The 22,947-nt window shown below is 38.5% G+C and overlaps 1 protein-coding gene across 1 annotated transcript in view; it reads left to right on the top strand.

Moving 5' to 3' along the window:
- Window positions 1-22,947, top strand: part of pdlim5b (PDZ and LIM domain 5b) — a 34,632-nt gene that overhangs the window by 6,309 nt on the left and 5,376 nt on the right. Inside the window, exons 3-7 of the mRNA XM_082539688.1 lie at window positions 7,825-7,976; window positions 18,346-18,382; window positions 18,704-19,221; window positions 21,312-21,466; window positions 22,271-22,298. Of these exons, the coding sequence (XP_082395814.1) occupies window positions 7,825-7,976; window positions 18,346-18,382; window positions 18,704-19,221; window positions 21,312-21,466; window positions 22,271-22,298 (890 nt within the window). The remainder of the gene's footprint in view (window positions 1-7,824; window positions 7,977-18,345; window positions 18,383-18,703; window positions 19,222-21,311; window positions 21,467-22,270; window positions 22,299-22,947) is intronic.

Raw genomic sequence — 22,947 nt, 5'->3', positions numbered from 1 at the left:
TTTTGCTCTTTGAATGAGTGTTGAAAAGATATATGCTCTACATGAACATTTTCTGTTTTTTAAAAAAGGCAGGATTGATGTGCACCTCAGGTGTTAGAAAAATTTGAGTGAGTGGATGTGTAATTGTTTACGTAACCTTCCAACAAGGCTGCGCACTGTGAAGAGTGGATCACTTAATACTGTATGGCTGATTTATGGAGCAGGGATCCAGTTGTGCATATTACTTGTGTGCGTGTCTCTGTTTCTCCATCCATGGCAGTCTGTGTTTGTTCACTTTTTAGGCATATCTTCACAGGCTTTTGAATCTTTAAAAGACAGAAGAAAAGTGCAATTATATCATTACAGTCTAAATGTGTTGAGTCACCACTCATTGCTTTATTCTTTGCTTCCAAGGACCCAGACTTTTTTGTATTTTTTTTTTCAAAGTAGTCTTGATCAATAGTTCTTCAGGCTTTCTGAAGGTTTTTCAAAGGTTTCCTTTGGACATTGGCTGCTTTTTCACCCATTTTCAACTCAGTCCTTGTATCTAAACATTTTTACAGGAATATTTGGGTTTTTTTCCCAATTTGTTGAACCACTTAACACTGACCTATGGAGTGAGGAGTGAATTAATCTTGTGTCTACATATAACAGGCAACTTGGCAGTGCATTTTAAATTGTATCTTTGGGTACTTTATTGCTAGCATCCAGATCATCGGTGTATATACGAAGAGATCTGGAGAGAGGTACAACAGTTAGTGTCTACAGCCATCTGTAAAACACAGTGGAAGTACACATTTTGATCCACAGTGTAATACCATCTGGAAAACATTTGATTGGCAATGGCTTCATTCTTCAGCACGACAAGGATCCCAAACACACTACCAGTGCAGTGAAAGCACACCTGGATAGACAAACACACAGTGGAACACTATCAGTCATTGACTGGCTTCCTCAGTGTGGGATCATCCTGACAGAGAACGGAACGTAAGGCAGCCAATATCCAAAGAAGAGCTTTGAATGTCCTTCAAGAAGCCTGGAGAGCTATTCCTGAAGACTACTTAAAGACATGACAAGGAAGCTTGACTAAGTGAGTTCAGGCTGTGTTGAAGAATATATGACTTTCAAGCTTATTAGAACAATCTCAAATTTTTGCCTCTTATTGTATATTCATGTATGTTTATGTGTGTTTCAATACATTGCTGCACTTATTTCTCATTTTCCTAACAGAATATAAAAAAACAGGAAGGTTGACTCAAGACTTTTGCACAGTACTGTAATTCTGTTATGCATGTCTGCATCTATCATGCCTGCTTGCTGGGTCATTTGAGGGTCACCACAATGATTTTTTTCCCCCCTTTCTTTTTCCTTTCTTTCCCCCCTGACCCCTCACTTCCTCCTCTTGTTTTGCATGTTTTTTGTTATTGTTGTTTTAGTGGGTTGTGATGCTTTAAGGGAAAATAATAGAAACTCATTTTGGCCCTGTGTTTACTTTGAGCATTTCCACCCCAGCCAAGAGTACGTGTATTGTCAAGCACCACTGGCATATCACATTTATGTTTTTGTTATGGTAATGCTACTTTGACACTGAAAGGAGCAGAATCTGATGGCGTAGTATATCTGGGCAAAAACTTCAACAACACAGTAGGTACATTTTACAGTTTGTGCATTCACGTTAGGGAGGGGAAGTTTTCTTATGGTACGATAATACTGTTCATGTATTAATAGAAAACTCCCCATCGAGTAATATATGAACGTTCGTGTTTTGAGTCTTCAGTAAGAAACTGTGAAACTATTGCTCTTTTTGCAAGTATTGTGAATATTTTTGGTTTCCAGCACCCTTCACTGCGCTCTTTAATTTAACTTTAAACATGTTCTTCACTCGCCAAACATTCCTCTTCACAAACATTTTTCTTAGCCACTTTAAAAATCCAGTGTTTCAAAGGCTAACCAAAACTGCAGTTTAACTGCATCATACTTGTCACACCTCTATAAAACATTGTGAAATGGTGAGCATAAGCTCCAGTGACAAAGAGCTGCTTAAAATGTTTTCTCTGGAGTCAAAAGAAGAAACATTTCTCAACTAAAATGCAGGTGGTTCAGAAAAGACACTTATTTGAGGGTGTTGTATTATTTTTGGCCACATAAGGATCAACTTTAGATATTGTTCTCAAAATGTTCATGTGAACTTGTCATGGCATATTTACGGCAACTGTTGAAGTCCAAGTAACAGGAAAAAAAACAATTCTCCTGGTTGCATAGTATGCAACCAGGAGAATTGTTTTTTTTTTGTTATTGCTACACAGTATTTGAATCTTGTTAAGCTCTTTGGATAAAGGATATTCTTGCTGTCTGACTATAAGCCATAATTTATGGCTCAGCCCAGGCCCAGAAAACATAAAAGCAAGCATTTCAGGAAACCATTGAGACCGATAGCTTGTGGCCTTTGTTGCAAAGCACTAAACATTGTTTTGCATTTTTTCTTTGTATAAAATCTCTTGAGCTTTATTACATAGAAACTAAAATGTAGAAAGCAATTAAATCTACCCAATATCGCTCAGTTTCATGATAAATACATGAACCTAAATGCTACAAAGTTCTTTTAACATTATGTGCTATATGCTGTTGTGTTTTCTGTCAGTCCTATTCCAGTGAATGTGAAATCTCTATAATGCCTTGGGGGAATTTCTTCATATTTGGAACTAGTTTCTACTTGAACTTGAAGTTAAATCAGAATTTCGCAGTCAAACCATTTTTCTTGGCCGTCCTTGAAACTTTTATACACTAAAATGCTGAACAGTAAACTGGTAACGTTTTAAAAAGTCCAAGCTTAACTTGCACTGTGGTATTATAGCTCATGCAAAACCACATTTCCTGCCATTACTCAATGTTATGATTCAGCAACAGAGAAGCAGATTGTGACCATATTTCACATTTATTTGGATACTTAATGGGTGACACGAGTCTTTGGTCCCCACATATATACATATAACTGCAAGGTCTTAATTCTGGTTTAAACAGTCTTTCAATATGTGCCTGTTCAGGTTACATATGGGTTTGTTGGAAACCGTTATTTGTAGTATGTGTTTGATCTCTCCGGTGTCTGTCTTGAGTTGTATTGCGAGCATCTGCTTCCAGTCTCCCTAACGTTACATGGCAAAGCTATAAAGGATAACTAAGCTGTCACTTGATTTTGATTTAGATCACTCACACTTTTTTGGATAAAGTATATTTAAAAGTAAATCTACTTCTTTGATTTGACTTGCCAGTTTCCATGAACTAGAATAAGCACATATGCAATAAATGTATTGAAATGTTAGGTGACTACACATTTTTAATTTTAATTTTATTTTTTTGCCAATTCTGCCATTAATGCGTTAATGTAGCAGAGCAGTAGGTAAAAACTGAAAATGACCGTGCCACTTAGTTCAATAAAAGTCCAAAAAAATCCCCTTTTTATTAATTCATGTAAGAGTTGCACAAATCATAGATAAAGGTAGAAACGGGCACTTGGCTTAATCCTCACCATGTCTAAAAGCCTTTTCATATCATCTGGCTCAGCAGTGTTAGTCAGCCGGGTTTGTTTTTGACCTGACTGGAGAGCATTCAGTATTCAGTGCAGGGTTGGTACTGCTTTGTGTGTTTTGTTTGCGTTGCCATGGCGATTTGACTAAGACCTCCTTGTAGGTCTGCTTGGCATCTCGTGCTTTCTAGCAGCCAGACTGATGCAGAGCGAGACCGGGGTCAAACCATGACAACCGCTTTCTACCTCTGTTCAAGTGCCCTTAATTGGGATGTTTGGCTTAAAGGAGAAAGAGTAGCTACAATGTGGTCCCCTCCCAATGTATGCTTCCTCTCCAATGATGCATACTCTTCCGCTTTACTGTTTGAACAGTTTGTGCAAGGTGTTGCAGGTGTGCCATCTTATTAAAGATGACGTCTTGACAATGAGCTGTACTGTACGTGTTAGTTCAGCAGGTTGCTGCACACTGTGCTGTCAAATAGAAGAGACTGTGCTGTAAATATTTACCTTTTGGGGAGCTTTAAAAGTAAAAAATTTTTATGTGGAATTGTTTTCTATCACTCCTATGGACTGTTAACCTTAGGGCTGTATTGTATTTTTGGCATCTTTTCAAATAAAATCTCAAACATGTATTTAGGCTCTTTAAGGTTTTCTATTTGGTGTTCCCAAATCTACAGAAGGAGGTCGACACACTGTATTATTTGCAGGAAAGAATAACACAGGAGTTTGAAAGCATGCTCGTCTAAGGCCACTTTAATAGTAAGTACCAGTAAGAGGAGGTCAGTTTGCTTCATCATGTGCGTTTGTGATGGTATAATTTTAGGTCTGGTCTTTTCCATATAAGGTACTCTATCTTACACTATCCTATAGAGACGTGACATTCATCTCGCAAGCCTGCCAGCTCTTACCACAAGACACTTCCTCCAACATGACTTCCCAGATGAAAAATGACCGCAACCTTCTTCCTTACTCCATAATTTCCTTAAAGCCAGGAAACTAGACACTGACCAGCCAGGGGGATGATTGCTAACCCCATAAAATTGGAGTGTGATCTTAAATGCGTTGTATTATCATAAACACACCCAGTTTATTCAATTTATTATTGACAGAAGAAGTGCCTTCCTCTTCTTCTAGGAAGAGTTTTGCCTGAACTTAAGAAAAAAAAAAAGGTGGTGTAACAATGAAATCATAAATCAGTGGTATAAAAATACAGCATTGAGTTTAGTAAAGAATCCAAGAGTATTAAGACATTTGGCACCAACAGACTCCAGAGAGGGAACGCATGTGTCATAAATTTAGCTGTAAAAACAGAATCTTTTTTTTTTTTTTTTTTTTCCCCCACCAAAATAAATCTTATAAATGTGTTTTCTTTGTCTTTGTTTGCATATCACTATATTAAGGATACATTAATAATTGTGAACAATTAAATGTGCACTCAATCTTTTAAAAGAAACTTTTTCCCTTTTTTCTTTGTGTCTCTATTTGATTATGACTTTACAATAGATGAAGACACATGGAAGCAATGGACATTTTGGAAACAGTGTTACTTTTTCTTGACTTCTATTCCACTTGTGAGGTTTCGTAGGTGTCCTTTTTTGGTTTTGGTTTGTTTGAATATAGAGTTCTTAAAATGCTTTTTGTACCAGGAATGAATTTGGCGATCCCTGCACAAATCTGCCATGTATTGGTGAATTTAACTGCAGGCAGGATGTAGTAGTGCTGGAGTTAATACATGTTTAGTTGTAGTGTGGAACAACCAGTTATTATCAGTAACTCCACAGCAGTAAAATCACCAGTGTGGGAGGACCGCTGTAGCGCCACAGTCACACCATTATGCGGCTGGAATCCCATTCATGTAAACAAAGTTGGAAAAAGATGTCATTAACTTGGAAAGCACCAAATTTTTCAGATTTTTTTTACTCCAAGTTATGCTGTGTGAAACCCTTTTGGATGATTTTATAGCAACATTTGAAAAGAGGTTTTTGATTCCACACATTATGTAATATGGCCTGGATAATTGGATTTGGCATAACACTTTGCTAAAACATGTTGATCTTTTGAGAGAACTGGAGAAGCACAGCCAAAGTTCCTGTTCATTACTTATCTCCGTTCCATCACGAGTGTCTCAGGCCTCTCCATTTATATTTATAGACCACACATGCCAGGGATTCTTACTGTGACGCCTATTTGTTTCGTGGCCACATGGGAAAGACGGTGTTTGAGTGAAGGTTATCTCTCTGCTCTCTACAGACTAAAGCCCATCCGACAACGCATTTCTTTTTCTCAGAATATTACAAGAGCCTGTTTCTTCTTGTCTTGAGGTGCTGCATTTCTGAGAGCTTTCCATGTAAAGAGCAGTAGCAATCGCATCCTTACAAGGAGAGAACTTCCGATCTTGTTTTCCACCCTTTCTCTCTGCCTGACACTCACAGGCACAGGAAAAAAGAGACTCTGTTTAGTGGAGAGCAATGTCTCACGGTTGTGTGCATTCACAACCCCTCAGCAGCTCTTTGCTGTTGGCCTCCGGAGCTGTGCAGCAGATTTAGACATAGCTGGCAGATGTCAGTAATCTCTGAACAGTGCTTACATCACTTTTATTGCCCCGAAGAGCTACAAGTTACTTTGCTGAAAGTAAATGTGTCACGGGAGACTCAGAGGCACACCTGCCATCATTTACGTAGTCTGGTCTGTGTCATACATTGAGTCAGTTGAAGCTATGATTGTGTTGTGGCTAGTGTAGTGAGCGCTCTGCCTTTTGTTAGTTGTACTTCGCATGTGACAGCGCTATAGTTTTTCCTGGACGCTGGTATGGGTAGATCCATCTAAGCTGGGCATTTGACACTTCCTGCTATTGAACTAGTGGGAAACATGAGGAATGCACAGCTCCAGAGAAATGTGTCGGTCAATTCAAACCACTGTTGTCATTTCCTCATTCTTTCTGCCCCCCTCTTTCCCACTGTTTCCCCCTCCTTTTGTTACTATGAGAGCTCACACAATGGCACTTTCATTACGTTCAACTGGCTGCTTTTAGTGTTACTGATAACCTAAAGGTATTATCTAGCAGTGGTGAAAGTAAACACCTTGTTTGTCTTTTTCCCTTTTAAATCAGCTTTAAAATGATTAACTTAAAAGATAAGTTGATGTTGAGAGATGAAAAACACGTGCATTTGGATACATGTAAATTTTATAGGTTAATACGGAGTTTTATGTACAAAGCTGGTACATTTCATTCAATAATCCACTGAATCGATCGACAAAATCCCTTCCTCAGGCTTCACACCCTCTTCGCTTGCATGTGCTGACACTTTCTGAGTTTTGCTCTTTCACAACATTAAGAGACCTTAGCAAGGCCAGCACAGGATGAGTACACAGAATCCCTTTTCTGCCTAAACATGGCTGTACAGGTTTTGAGTGTGTTAAGAGTGTGCTGAGTGATTGATGAAGTGTACTCGCCCTTCTAATCACTGATCAGTCACCGCACCAGTCATGTCGTCATCATCATGGTTTTTTTGTTTTGTTTTTTTCAATGTTGATTCCAAAAAAGTCCAGCATGATAGCAAGGGATAGAAAACCTAATAAAACTCAATTTAAATAAAAATAAGTGGATACTACATAAACAGCAGTAGCTGTGTTACACAGCAGGTAAACACGCGGATTGTGTGATGCACCCACAATTTTAATGAATGGAAGGTTGAATCAAGCCAAGAAGTGGAACCAAATAAAATTAACTTCTACAAGAGAGAACACAATCTGTGCATCAGCACCTTTTACCATCACAATAACAAATTACGCAAAAGGGAGAAAAAAAAGCCTGGAGGGGCTCCAGGAATGCTTCTGGAAGTCCCTGCCTGACCAGGCGGGGACTCTTATTTTTATTTTTATTTTTAAATTTTTTTTTTTTATTATTTTTGTTTTTTTTAATGATTAAAATGAAAACTTTCAAACCATATGGTTTTGATTTGTGGTCATTTGTCATTTGGTCATGTGAGTCATCTTTGTGGGAAAGTTTTGGCTTTTTTATGGGCAGATGGTTTTGGGTAGATTTAGAGTCCTCTCGCTGATGTTGTGATGTTGATGCTGTGAGGAGAATAAGATGACTATCTTATCTGACAACGGTTACATAAGACAGGAAGTGGAAAGGAATTCACAATAGTTAGTGATTACAAGGGGAAAAAACGAGCACAGTATACATGCGTCATAATTACTGGTTAACATTCTTTCGCAGAGTTGTTTAAACTTAAATGCTATGTGAATAGCATTAATTTGAGTGCATAATGATCATACTTTTCTTACTGGTATTTTTTTTTTCTGCGTCTTTGCAGCTGACTGATGGAGGCAAGGCCACCAAAGCCAAGATGAGTGTTGGAGACATCATTCTGTCAATTAATGGGATTTCCACAGACAGCATGAATCACCTCGAGGCCCAGAACAAGATTAAGGCCTGCACAGGCAATCTCAGCCTCACTCTACAGAGGTAACTGCATGAAAATCACATCACTCACACATCTTGGGACTTCTTCAGGACAACCTATGAATTTCACTTACTTATGTGACTAGACAGACTTCCCTGGGACTCCTGTCAACATTTAGATTTTTATTAATATGCTGTTATAGCTGGTTTAACACAGCTTCAAAAGCACTATGAAGTGATTTTTCCTACTTGTGTGTATTGAAGCAAATTAAAAGTATTTTGACAAAAGTTATAGTAAATATTTTAAGGTACTTTTTGTAGGACAGAAAGGCTGACAACTGCAAGAAGCAGCTTGATTTTTAGAACTTTACTTTATTTGTGCTTTATTTAATTAGACATTTTTATTATTTAAAGCAGATGAAGTCTTGCTGTGCTAATTAAAACAGTTCAGTGTTTTTGCATTGAGCTGCAGTAAAATCAGTGGAAACTGGTTTTATTGGCATAATATTTTATTATATTTTTTATTTTAATCATGTAAAAGCCTTATTTATAGTCAACTATAGCATATAATAAATCATTTTATAGACTAACTTGACCTTGAATGCATTGGTATAAACATAAAATAATATACCTAAATAAATAATAATCAGTAATAAAAAAAAGTATTGTTTTATGGCTGGTTCATTACAGAAAAGTTTGTAAACAATAGTCTACAGATGTTTTTTTTTTTTTTTTTTTTTTTTTTTTTCTGGCTGGTGTAACGTGTGGCACCAAATCTGCAGGAGGCATCCAGCTTTGTATCTGATCATGCTGAGTTCATCAACTGTTTTTCCACTAATTTCATTAGGAAAGTATAAAATTCTGAGACCCACGAGGATATAAAAGTGTGGTGTTAGTGTTTGTTTTGTTTGCTTTTTTTACCAATATTTTTATTGATTTGTCTCATAAGCTAACAAAAGAAACAGATGAAAACAATATGATCCACAAACTGATAGTTTCCATTCCACACATGGCAAAACACATGACGGTGAAAAAGAAATGCTTAAAAATCACTTAAAAAGCAGCTTTCACGTAGTTCAAAAAGAGTCCATTAATCTTTGAAAACTTCAATTTTTTTGACATTGAGCAACTATTTTCTTTCTTTTTTCCCTCCATATACTTCTTCATTTCTAATGGGTTATCAGTCAGGATGCATGCTGAGGCAGGACGGACACACTATAGACACATTTCCCTGCACAACACATGTTAATCATCCTCTGTTCTCATAGCTGAGAGCAAACAAGCCTAACTCTATGGGAAAACACCCATAAACACACATTTGGAGTAGAAATGTACTGATGTTTAGAGGAATAAACTTATAAATAGAGAAAAATGTGGCTTTTCTGCCAAATGCTTGGCAACCATATCGCCACATCAGTGAGAAAAAGTGGCCTCTATCAGTTTCCTGACTGAACAGTCAAATTTGCTGTTTATCTTAATGGGAGCCATTCAGTTAATCTTCTGGAAGAGGAATGGAGTTGACCAGGGAAAGAATAGAATCCCAGGTTTTATGAAACTACTATGCTAATATAGAAGTGTAGGAACAGCATTAAAATCAATTTGAATTGTTGTAAATATCTCAATGTACTTATTGAACACAGAATTGCATTTAAAATATACAATACAATTTAATGTAGATAAGTACATTTATTGTAATGATCAAGATATTGGTAAATATATTAGATATCAGCAGATATTTTTGCATCCAGTTTGTGATACAGTAGGGAAAAAGAGGAGGGATTAAAATTAGCAATAGTGAAACTCTGTACTATTTTTATTGGCGAGTCTTTTGTCTGAATGAGATGAAGTGGTGAATCTAACAGTGCATACGAATCCAGCGAAGAGCGACTTTACTGTCACATAAACAAAGAGAGCCAAAGCAAGCACGCACACTTTCCAAACTATAAAATTTGTTGACAGAAAACTTAAGCCTGGTTTGCTTGTACTGTCATTCCATCACCACATCAAAGGAGAAAGGAGCCTCTGTGCTTTAATCGTGGGAAAACTGTCTGAAAATAACCCCGTCCTGCAGCTGTATGTAATCTAGTGCGGGTAATGGATGCGCAATGAAACATCAAACATTGCCATTTCAGAGTATACGTAAATGCACTCAATAAACAACAAAAGCCTTCCCTTTGCAAATATTACATTACATTACATATGCTGCTTATTACTTATCTTGTTGAGTGACAGAGTATTTGAAATACTCTGTGCTTAAATACATTATTTATAGTGTACAGGGTGCATTATATTGGTTTGTATAAAAACTCTTAAGAATACTACAGTACATAAACCGATTAGTACTTTTATGTTGCTATTTTCTGAAATGCTTCAAACCCAGTGTGCATAACTGACACTTGGTGTGAAGCTTTACAATCTCCAATTATGTGCTACGATTTGATTGACAGTTTTGATCCTTGCTGATAAGACTGTTTGTGCCATAGCAACATTACAAGACTACCAAGAGATGATTAATATGGCAGTTAAAAGATTCCTATATTATGTCACTCTGAAGAATGTGAGCTATGAAAAACAGTTCACATAGAAGATATGTGACCATCCAAATAGCATTATTCATCTGACAACATTTAACAGTGCATTTTCTAGACGGCATATGTGTATTGATTTTCTATCAGGAGTTTGATATGAAAGAATATTATGGTCATTAATATCAAAGTCTAAAAAAATGACACTTTAAGTACGTTTAATCTTGCATGAAAATGGCGGTAAAGTTACTCTGACACGGTGACGCTGCATAGAAAATAGTTTAGTTTCTATTCTGGTAGGAGTGGTCTCTTCTAGGATGACAATGCCTCCCTTCATAAGACACCAGGTGTTACTGAAAGGTTCAGTGACTATGAAAATGATGTCGGTCATATGTTCTGACTGCTTAGAAGCACTCTCAGTCATTTAAAATGCCAAATTCCAGTCATCCAGTAGAATAACACAGACTTCTAAAACCATTGTCAGTGTCTTTTCTGGAAATGTGTAATGGCCCAACATTGTCTTAAGACACTTGTCAGGTATGGCATGCAAACTAATGATGGTGTTTAAAGACGCCAAATCCAAAAAAAGTTGGGATGTAAATGAATATCAGAATGCAGTGATGAATCTTATGAATCTGTATTTTGCTCAAAGTAGAACACAGAAAATGAATGACATATTTAAACTGAGAATATGTAACATTTTTAAGTTTCAAGTTTGAATTTAATGCCATCACAAATGTTGTGACACAACCAAATTTACCACTGTGTAGCATCTCGTCGTCTTTTAAAGGTCTGGAGACCAGTTGCTGGAGTTTTGAGAAAGGAACGTTGTCTCATTCTTGTCTGATAGTCCCGGGTTGTCTTTGTCATATTTTTTTGTTTCATGATGTTTCAATTGGTTTCAGTTGGTGAAAGGTCTGGTTTGCAGGCAGACACCCAGCACCCAAGTTCTTGTCCTACGAAGCCGAGCCATAAAGCCAATAGATGGAATACGTGGTTTAGCACTGTCTTTCTGAAATACTCAAGACCTTCCCTGAACAAGATGTCTGGGAACATGTGATGCTCTAAAACCTGTATATACCTTTCAGTACTGATGGCGCCTTCCCAGATTTACAAACTGCCAACTCCACATGTACTATACGTGCAATAAATAATGAGATTTTTAATCAACAATTTGTATACAGTTTTTTTGCTTTTTCATAAAGTTCTGCCGATATATGGCCATCAAATTCAAACCTAACTAGTATATGACCTTTACTGTTACATTTTCTCAGTGGTACATTTTATATCTTTTCTGTTTTGTGAAGAAAATACTGGTTTATGAAATGTAAAAAATCATTTATTGTCCATTCTTCTTTTATTTACACTTAACGGTGTCCCAACCTTTTTGTATAGCTACCAATGTGGAAAAAATAGGTGATCACTGAAGTGAATTTACATAAGGGCCCGGAGGAATTTGAAGTCAAATTGCACGACTTGCTTCTACCACACATACACAGATTTCAATGCATTAATATTATTTTATTGTTGCTAGGTGAGGATAAACATGTTATCATCAGAAAGGAAATGAACCTTGGAAGTGCCCTTCCTATCCTGTTGTTGCGTTATATAGTAAGTCATAACAAATGACTAGGTGAGGGTGAGCTGTCATGGAGTTTCTGGCAAATGGATAAAACCGGTTTTATTTTCCAAGACTGTAGTATGAGAAAAGAAATTTAAGCATCTCTGTTTGCTCATTGTCAGAATGTCATTAATCCGAGTGGAATATATATTATTTAGTTTTGCGGTTTCGTGTTTTGAATTGGAATCACAACCAGGAAGACTCAGTATAATTATATTTAGTTTGGCTGTTTTTGTGGTGAATCCAGTCGCTTCTATGGTTTAGTTTTACTGGCATGCACATTTACACACAAGACAGCATTTGCTGAAAATGGTCATTTTTAATGACCTCAAAACACTGGCTGTCTAAATGTTTCAGACTGAGATCTTCCACATCATCTTTGTTGATGTGCACAGAGTAAACATGAAGAGTGGGCTTGAGTGAATTTTATCCTTTTTTTTTTTTTTTTTTTTTTTTTTTTTTGTTCCAGTTTCATGGAAATCTTGTTGCTGACCAGCTAACATTGGCAGCTGTGGAAAGAAGTCTTAGGAAAGTATGATAATTGATGTTTATTTATTGTCACTGAAATATGCAGCACGGTGTAATAAAACACCATTTCCGAAAGCTTGTGGCAGGGTGCACCTGGTTCCAAAACCTCAAAGATAATACAGATCAGCACAGCCAGCCCCCGTGAACCACTCTTTTTGGATTTTCTTTTCCACATTTAACACTAACAGCGTGAGAATCCTTTTGAAAGGTGTTAATTGTGCAACTGCTATATTAATGATCCGATACAGAAAGTTTGCTGCCCAGAAGAACCGATCATTGTGCTTTTGATTGTTTTCAAAAAGTCAAAAGAAACCAATAAATGGGAGGGAGAAAGTAGAAAATTGCAAAAATATCCTCTTCTAACCAGAATCCTATGAATTTGGCATCACTTTTGCTATCATTAGATTTGTATCTGCAGCCTGTGCTTTAGCTGCGGTCTGTGTTTTTAGCTAAACAGTAGTCACCTGCTAGGCTGCTCTGGAGTCTGTCTGCAGACACATCTATATATAGCCAATGTACACCCAACCTGTCTTACGCTGTTTATATCACAGGGAGATACAGAACAATCCAATGCAGTCCAAAGCCCTCACTTACTGCTGGCTTAGTCAGATGTGGTGTGGTGGTTGGAAGAAACGTAAGAAAGGATGAGGGTTTATTAAATTGCTTGGACACTGCTTTCAAAAAATACATTAACTAGAATCTGTTTATTCTGTTGTGGGTTCAGTGATTCATCCTTAAGGAAAATTCATTTTCCAGCATAAATCAACCTGGTCTGGATGTGACTTGGGTTTGCTGAATATAATCAAACTGAAATCTGAATATCTTGTTATGATGCTGTAGTTCACTTTTTTTGCATATTGCAATTTTCTTGCCAAGACAAGCGCACGCGATCAGTGAGTATCACTTTCACGTGTGGAGGAGCTGTAATATTCAGAGTGATGCACGTGCGAATGGTATGAATGTCCTCTATCAATCTAACACACGTGACAGCTGATACGGACAAGAGCGCAGGGTTCTGGCTCGGCAAATATACACACACCGGACGTGCAGAGACAGGAGATTACTATGTTAGTTAGTATCCACGCAACTGACTAGTTACATGCTGATAAGCTTTACCTCAGTGAGCAGCATGTGTGTGTCACCTATTTAAACCTCCGTCCCCACTCTTGTCTGTTGTAACATTCACTATTTCCTCTTCAGAGATGCGCATTCATATTGAAATATGAAGGGGGAGGGCGCATGGACAGACAGGAAAAGCATTGTGCCAAACACATGCCGAGTTTTGCCATTGACCGGATAAGCTGGCTGCATAAAAACACAAATACAAAAAAAATGTTTTTTCCACCACATCCCCTAATGTCTCATATCTGTTGAACTTAGTTGTTTTCTTTCACTTTTTGTTTTTGTTCATCTTCTTTCTTCCATGTCTGACAAAACACATTGTGATTTCCACATCAGCTACAAAGTTCCAACAGTTTTGCACAAGTTAAACATAACAGGGCAGACTTCGTTCAGCAGAGGTTTTGGAATAATGTAACCTTTTGTATGCATGAATTATCCTCAGCCCTATCTTCCCATGTGTCATATCTGAGCTTTAATCAGACAGATGTTGCTATAGATTCTTTCCAACATCAGAAAATGCATGTGAAACGCGTATGGGGAAAATTAACGGCCACTCCTATGTGAGCAGTTTTTCCTCTCCATCAAAAAGTGGGTATGCGGGTCTGCAGGCTGGTAAGGCACATGTCTGTGTTGAGAAAGCTGTGTCTCTCCATCATTCAGTCAAATGCCATATGCCAGACTGTTTCTCTTGGCCCTCAAAGAGACGCAGGCAGAGTGGAAATACGTCACATTGCTTTGCCCTCAGGCTGATTCCTCCTGTTGCCTCCTCATTCTCGTGTTCTGGATCTGTGGGTGTGTTGGTGTGTGACAGAGTGGGCACACTGAGAACTCTATGTTGATGAAAACCATGCTCTGCTTTTTTTCCTCTGAAGAAATCTTTTTGGTGTCTAATTTAGAAGTCAACCAGATGTAATATTTATTATTCATCATTTCATTTGGTGCATAATCTAGAATTTTGTGCACATAACACGTAAATCTTTGCCTGTGACACACGATTAGACAAATACTAAAGGTGGAACTATGTCTTCATGAGTATATACAGTAATAAAAGTAGTGGTGCTTTGATACAGAAGGAAAACAGTCCAGTAATCTTATATAATATATAAAATAATAGTTAGTTTCCATAAATTATAATGAGAGAATACTTCTCAACAGAAACCAGCTTCATAATGAAAAGTAGAACACAGATAGTTGTCACGATACCCTTGACACTCTTAGGTCTGAATATCTAGTTAAACTGAGCTTAACCAACACATACAGCTGGACTTTGAACCTTAAATACACACTTGTGGGCCCGTTGTGTTACGCAGTGTCTGTCTCTTTGTCGTAGGAGAACAAAAGCAGGTCCAGCTAGGATAGCAGAGGGGCTGAGCGGACCAGATGTTCACGGGACCACCCTGTCAAGTGTTTGTTCAGTTTGCTCTGGGAAAAGGCTGACAGAGTGAATCCGCCCAGCTGCCCCAGTCTGCGACACTGATATCGGATACATGCTGCCTCATTTTAGGCTGGTTTCTGTTTTTCATGGACTGTGCTGTTTGATCTTTAGACCTTTTGCTGTTTTCCTTGGCACAGTGTGGTGTTTCCTTCATAAGCAACTATAGCCTAATGGTGCAATGGAATAGTACACTGGAAAATAAGCATACTGTATATTAACTGTTAAGTGGAAAACCGTCAATGCAAGTAAGGGCACAGATGACATCAACATCTGGTTGAAGGGTGGGGCTCTTTAATAACCTGGTTTTGGCTCAGTTATTGCACTTCAGCACAGTCAGAAAGGAAATGCGTGAATTTGTTGACTATTTTCCTTATAAGGGATGGCAGCGAAAGGAAGCGAGCCAGAGGACATACCATAGCTCCTGGTCCGGAACCAGCCTTGCTGACTCACTGTCTGTCTTTTTTGTTTTATCTTAATGAGGCATAAGAGGCACATTGTCTTCATGTTCAGACCAAATATAGGACACATTGTTAACGAATGCCTCTGTCTGTATTTGAATCTTAAGAGATCACTAAGCGTGTTTTGTGCTTGTCATTATTTATATATGCTGTTACAGTGGTGGTGGCTCAAGATAGCCAAGCATCAAATTATGAAATTAAGAAGGATATGTACAAGTAATCACTTTAGACTGCTCTAAGAGTCTTTGTATGATGTCAGTGAGAGCATATATCCCTCATATGATGATCGCAGCCGTACATCTCTGGTTTATGAGGGACAGCCAAAGTAATAGAAAGATGCATAAAACAGTTTCTTTCAGACAGAGAATGAGCTGAAGGGCTGCAGCAAGGCTCAGCATAAGATCAGTAAAGACTATTGTAAAACATGCAAGGTTATTGATGTAGACTCTAAAAATGTATATGCGTAAAGAAAAGAGCTTAGTAGGGTCCACTTTTAAAAGCCTTAAATTTACCTAACAAGGGCTTACAATTGGTTAGTTTTGTTTGACGCTAAGAACTGTGCTGGTTATGATATTTGTACATACATGATGCAGATTTCAATGTTTTCCTAAACATCTTGAGAAAAAGAGATTACTCTCTTCTCCCACAGCAGCTAAAATTATGGTAGCTGCTTTGGTCATAAGTACAAATCAAATCTATCCCACACTTCAACAGCAGGCTGCAGAAGAAAACATGCTTTAAATTACAGTGAGTTCACACATACTGCAGGTTTTGCTTGTTGCTTCACTTACACATGATATATATTTGTTGTTAATCACTGTGTTGAATATTTCCTCCTCCAGGCTGCTATTTCTTTGTATCTATTTGAATACATAAAAAGCATGTTTAGGTGCCAAAGACATTATGTTATCACACATTGTGATTATTATCATTAATACCTTTACTCTGAATTGGTGCAAAGTGATCTTTGTTTTTAAAGAATATCGTTTGGGTTTTGAAGAGTTTACAGCTTGGGCAGTAAATTACAAAACTTTTTTTAAATTAAATTTTCCATGCAGCCATTAAGTTTCTACATTTAGGCCTGTATAAAATTCTGTGTAAGCCTTTGTTTAATTAAATTCCCCATGTTATGGTTTATTTGTTTCTCTGCATTAACTCTATTCAGCAGGTACACTGTAACCGCAAACTGTTCTCAAACCGTGTGCTGAAACATGACGTAATCTGATGTGCACTTCCTTAGAAATGTAACAACACACCACATCAACACAGTCTGTTAGAGGGATAAATGTTTGCACTGGCGTCAGCCACGTGCGTAGGCTGCATAATAGGCTCTACATAGAGAAACTCTAAATTAGGGTTTAGCAGTAATCAAATTCAAATTTTATTTGTCACGTACACAGTCATACACAGTACGATATGTAGTGAAATGCTTGGACAACTGCTCGTTGGCTATGAATAAGATAGGAAATAAATATGAAAAATTAAAAAGGGTAAATTTAACTAGGAAGGAATAAAATATAAATTAAGGTTAAAAATGAAATAACTGTACAACACAAATTAGAATGAAGGGTAAATTTAACTGGGAAAGAATAAGATAAAATATATAAATTAAAGTTGAAAATAAAATAACTGTACAACAAAATACACAATATACTGTAGAACTATATAAGAATGTATGAAGAAATATAAATAAATATATACACAATAACAGCAGCTGTACAAGTATTAACCGGAAATGAAGAATATAATGTCCAGTGTTGTGCAATCCACATTATGTCTTGTGCAGTGCAAATATGCTTAAAGTGATTTAAGTGATGAAGTGAAAACAATGTCCAGTGTGTGTGTGTGTGTGTGTGTGTGTGTGTAAGAACTGTATGTGTGGGTCAGTACTGTGTGGTGGTGTGATTGAGAGACCGTATCGCCTGCGGGAAGAAGCTCCTCCTCGGTCTCTCTGTGTTGGTCTTCAGGGAGCGGAATCGCTTTCCTGACCTCAGCAGAGAGAACAGTCTGTTGTTGGGATGGCTGAGGTCCTTCACGATCTTCCTGGCCTTGGTCCAGCACCGCCTGCTGTAGATTGAGTGCAGGTCAGGGAGCTCGGAGCGGATGGTGCGCTCAGCTGACCGCACAACCCTCTGTAGAGCTCGTCTGTCCTGCATGGTGCTGTTCCCGAACCAGGTTAAGATGTTTCCCGCCAGGATGCTCTCTATGGTGCACGAGTAAAAGTTCCTGAGCACCTTGGAGGGTCATATTCAGCTTGTAAATATTCAGTAGCGGTCATATTCATGCTTGTAAATCGCGCTATTTTTAGTGAACTTTATGGTTGAGAGTTGTACATGAGATGTCTATACCGGATGTGCATTTTGCATTAAATTGAAGCATGTGGATAAAGTGCATATGTCTGTCCTTTGAAGTGATTCTCTTTTCCCACCGTGGCCTTTGTTGAAATTGATATTGATTATGCTTTTACACCTTCTCCAGAAATTCTTAGGAAATCCTCTCTAATCCTAAGAACAGGTCTGAGAATAGGGCCTTTGGAAAAAGACAGAGACGTGAAACATAAGACCGGTGTTCGGCAGCTCATAATGAAACCTATTAATTGTCCACAAACAAATTAAGCCCCGACTTGAACCATGTTTTTCTATTACACATTTAGTAGGTCTAGTGAAACCAAGTCAATTGCAAAATGATGCTGAAAAGATGTTTAATGAGCACTGATTAAATAATCTTCTTTCTGTCTTTTCAGGCCCTCTGCTGCCCCTTCTAAAGATGGAGTACCCAAGGTATGAAGGAAAATATTTGCTATATAAAATAGATTAGCTTAAGCTATTTTCATCTCTATTTATTTATGAAATAGTATAGGTTTACATGCAAGTAAGCATCCTCGCTGTGCCCTTCTGAGATTATGTTGATCCACAGTTTTGGTTTGGCATGTCCAATGGCCCAGAGCACCATTTTTAACCTATATGACACAAACAAAGTGTGTGAAAACAGTTTATTTACATGTTGTGCTGTGCTGTTGGGAATGCTGTTTCAGAGTACATGCATGGGATGTTTTGTTGTGAACTTGTTTGTGCATGTTGTTTGTCTTCACTTTCATGCAGGATGAACCTCAAGAAATCATTAAGCCCGTTCCAATCACTCACCCTTCCCCAAGCACCACATACACCAAGCCAATAAGTCAGGCCACTCCTGCATACAACAAGACCGCTCGTCCATTTGGCGGCAGCAGCAGTGGGGCTTCCTCCTCACCGGCTGCTCCTAAAGTCGCTTCTATACCCTCTGAGTCATCTGCTTTTACACCAGCTGCCCCTTCCCAACTGCCGCAACCTCCGTTTCCGCTCAGGTCGAGCCAAGCTGCCACAGACTCTGCTCCAGCCAGTTCAGTTCCCAAACCCAGCCCTGGTCGCTCCACCTTCACGTCCTCATCCACCTCTTCCTCCTCATCCAACTCCTCCTCTCCTGCCAGAATGACAACCACCTCCTCCCATCCTAACGTCCCACAGCCCTCTGTCTATAACACACCTATTAACCTTTACTCCAATGCCAATGCTTGTGAGGTGGCTGTCGGACAGAGGCGAGGTCTTTTGGAGAGCCAGGGAGTGTCAGAGCATGTTAATGGGTATGTACCATTTATCAATCTAAAAGGAACTAAAGGTGGAAACTATTATTTACAAATATAAACACAATATGTGCTTCAGTAAACCACAGACATCGTAGTGTCTCAAATTTCCTAAAATATTGCCTTGAATGAATATGAAATATCTTAATCTGATTTTCCGCTCTTACCTCACTGGCAGCGGGAGCTCGTTTACACTTTACAGCTGTCGAACAGATACTCTATCTAAACTGCAGTACTTGCATCAACATTTGTTTTTAATTAGCTTAAATCCTTGCAGCTATGTACTTCTAAAGACCACAGAGGAAGCAGTTTGGCTGGATTGGTCTTCATCAGCAGGTTTTTGGATCAGTAGCCGGGCTACAGTAGCCTGATCTACGTTTACCACTCATTATTTTTTTCTGTCAAGTGAAAAAATATGTCATAGCGATGTGATTTATGTTACCAGAGTGCATACATTGGTGAATTTATTTTTTAGTATATAAACTATGGAAAATAACACACATTGAGGGCCATGATACTGAAGTACAAAATCCTTTACATGTAAAACTGCTTTCTTTACCATCTCGTCAGTCTTTTCTTTGCCTGCAATCTTGGACTGTTGGCCTCTAGAAGGTGTGTGTGTGTGTGTGTGTGTGTTAACCTGCATGTCTTCTTGTTGTGGTTTCTGTGGTTTCCTCAATGCACATTCTCTCAGAAGGGTGTTTTGAACTATACTTGTTCTTTCCGACTGGTCTATTTATGTTCCTTATGGGCTTCAATTATTTTCCATATACCCTTTCTTTACCCACAGGAGGAAGAAGAGACAGATACCAAGTTAGTGCAGTGAATGATAAAGTAGCTTTCTAACCATGTGGAATGTGATTATAGCCTTTACATCTCTCTACTTTATGATTACCGAAGGCATGCTGCTTGCACCTCTTTGACCTAATCCTCACAAACCTTATGTTTCTATTCATTAAATTACCATACTTGCTTATTTCAAGGTCCAAGGAACTGTGAAACCCTGTAAATAACCAATCTCTGATTCTAACCCCCACACGACACCCAGCCAGGAGGTCACTTCATACTGTTAATTATTATTTTTTTAGTAGCATCAGGCTCTGTGCTGGTTAATACCGTGTTTACACCCAGTGAAGTCTGGCCTGTCATCACACTGGGCCTCTTAAGTCACTCAGCTCTGCATCTGTCTGGCTCCATCTGCTACTGTGTTTATTCAAGGCCAATCAAATCACAGCCAGTGTATTGTGTTTTGGTTGAGAATAGCCTGTTTTGTGCGCTTTTTGATCGCACCGTGTCTCCTCTCTCTTGAAACAAACACATAGTGGAGCAGCTTACATAAACTTGGGCTTTTGACATTCAATCGACCCAAAGCTTAGACCAGTACTCGAACACTACACTTATTGTATTCCAGAGTGCGGTAAAATTAGTTTGGGTGGAAAAGACGAGCCCTTAATTCGAGAGCACATCACTCCCATCTTGTGGTGAATTGTGGTCATTGTCGTTTCTCAGTCACTCCCTGCTGTTAACATGCAGCCCGTGTGTTGAATTAAACTGTTTTTGGCTTCTCTTAACTCGTGTCATCAAGCATTAGACATTAAGCAGAGTTTTTAAGGACGTTTCATAGATTTTATTCACTGGCTGACTTTTACTCCAATAGTGAAATGTAGAAAAATCTGGGCAGTGCTTTAACTTTCAGATCATTTCTGTCCTTGTTCCTTTTCTCCTCTGTACATTCTCATTGCTCGCCTGCAGAACTTCACCTCCAGCTAGACCTCGGAGGTAAAAATCGAATAGCTTTTAGGTCACAGTGTGAAACCTGCATCTACAAGCTGCACCTTCTATTGATACTGACTCAGTACTGAGCTTTTTGCACATGTGTGCACAGCGTGTGTGTTGGTTGCTGTGATGGCAAGAGTGTTACACCTCAAGTGTGCATTTAAAATGGTTTGACTGTGTTAAATATTCGAACTTGTACTAAATTCATTATTTGTGTTATGTCGGGCAGAGATTATCCTCCTTGATGCATGTTTAAAGCACAAAAGTTTACCACGTCCTTAATATGATTTCTTCTTATTTGTTTAATTATAAAGGAAAGCCGCTGTGCAGCCTGAGAATCATTCATCCCCACTAAGTGATGCCAGCAAGAAGCGTCTGATTGAGGACACAGAGGACTGGCACCCACGAACAGGCACCTCCCAGTCACGCTCCTTCCGTATCCTGGCCCAGATGACTGGCACTGAGAACGGTGTGTACCAAAATAAAATGCTGAAACTAGCCGGACATTATTTTAGGAACCAGGAAATACTGTAAGGATCAGTTCAGTGTTAAATTCCAGTTTCTAAACCACTGCTTGTAATTGCAATTTAATTAATTGTATTATATTTATATTATATAGTATATTTATACTTTCTTTCAAGCTAACTTCTAGTATAATATTTCAAATAACAGCATTTTTATACTCGGACTTCTATTGCTGGTGTAGATTATAGTGATTTTGCAGCTTCCTCAAATAATAGAAAAAAGCTTTCATCACCATATGATTGATTTATTATTTCATATTACAGTTTTGACTGTAAGTGACATTTGATGTTACATGAGCAGGCTGTGGTTTGGGCTTTTCCTCCAGCTCTAAGGGTAGTGCGTGCAAGTGTTTGTGGATCACTTCAGATGCATGATGACATTTACAGTGGCTCACTTCAGTGAAGTAAGATCAGATGTCTTTTCCCTCTAATTTTGTCAGGCACACTTACCAGACTGGTGTGAAACACATGTGATTTGTTGTGTGTGGTGTGTCTGCAGCTGAGCAACTGGAGAATAGTTCAGGAAGTCTTATCACAAAATGAGCCTAAAATAGGTTCGAGTAGAGGTAAAGCTACAACCTTTAGAAAGCTGAGCGTAAAACCTGGCCTTGCCTTCCTTCAGAAGCTGATAAACTTTATGTCCACAGCCCCTAAATTATAAAAGCATGTGTCTTCATATATGTTCACTGACTATTTAATCCACATTCAGCTTCATTTTCATTGGTGTTTTTGGTTATTTTCTGTTGCAGAACAAACCCCAGACAACAGTGGAAAGAAGTAAGTACTGTAATCTTATTTGGTGTATGTTTGAGGCTCCCCCCCCCCCCCCCCCCCCTGTCTGGTTTCATTTTTCTCACTGTCTGGGTGTCTGCGTTTTGAGTACTTTTGCAGGAAGAAATGCATCTGCTTTGGCAGTTGTACTGTTATAAGAAGTTCTTGATCACAGAGGTTTTGGATTCAGAATTGGCCCTCAGAATAATTGTATAAGCATACGGACGAGCCTGTGATTTAAAGTAAAGCACTGATTTCCTGATCTTAACGCTCGAATTATTCTTAATTTGGAGAAGCCAGTTTCAAAGCTCTTGGGGGGGAAGATGGGTGAGTGGAGACAGCCACTGGCTTAGCGTAGGCCGTGATTTCTACGGCTTTTCTCATGTTGAAGTTGAGTTAATCCGCAGTAAACACAGTCTGCCCGCTGTACCAGAACCCCAACCAACCAGTGTGTCATTCACTCTGCGCGTTGTGGGTTGTTAAATGGTACGTGGGTAAAAGCACCTCTGCCAAGAAGAGATTCTTGCTCTCCTTCTGTTAGTGACATTTAATTCAGAGAACTTTTCTTAAGGGAGAAGTGACTATTACACATCGGCTTTGTTTAATTAATAAAAGTTTATAAAGAGTAGGTTTTCTATACTTCCTTAATTCATGC

The sequence above is a fragment of the Aulonocara stuartgranti genome (genome assembly GCF_965226115.1).
Source record: "Aulonocara stuartgranti genome assembly, chromosome: 7".
NCBI classification, from domain to species: Eukaryota; Metazoa; Chordata; class Actinopteri; order Cichliformes; family Cichlidae; genus Aulonocara; species Aulonocara stuartgranti.
The sequence above is the reverse complement of the archived record's forward strand: the minus strand, read 5'-3'. Positions and strand labels throughout refer to the sequence as shown.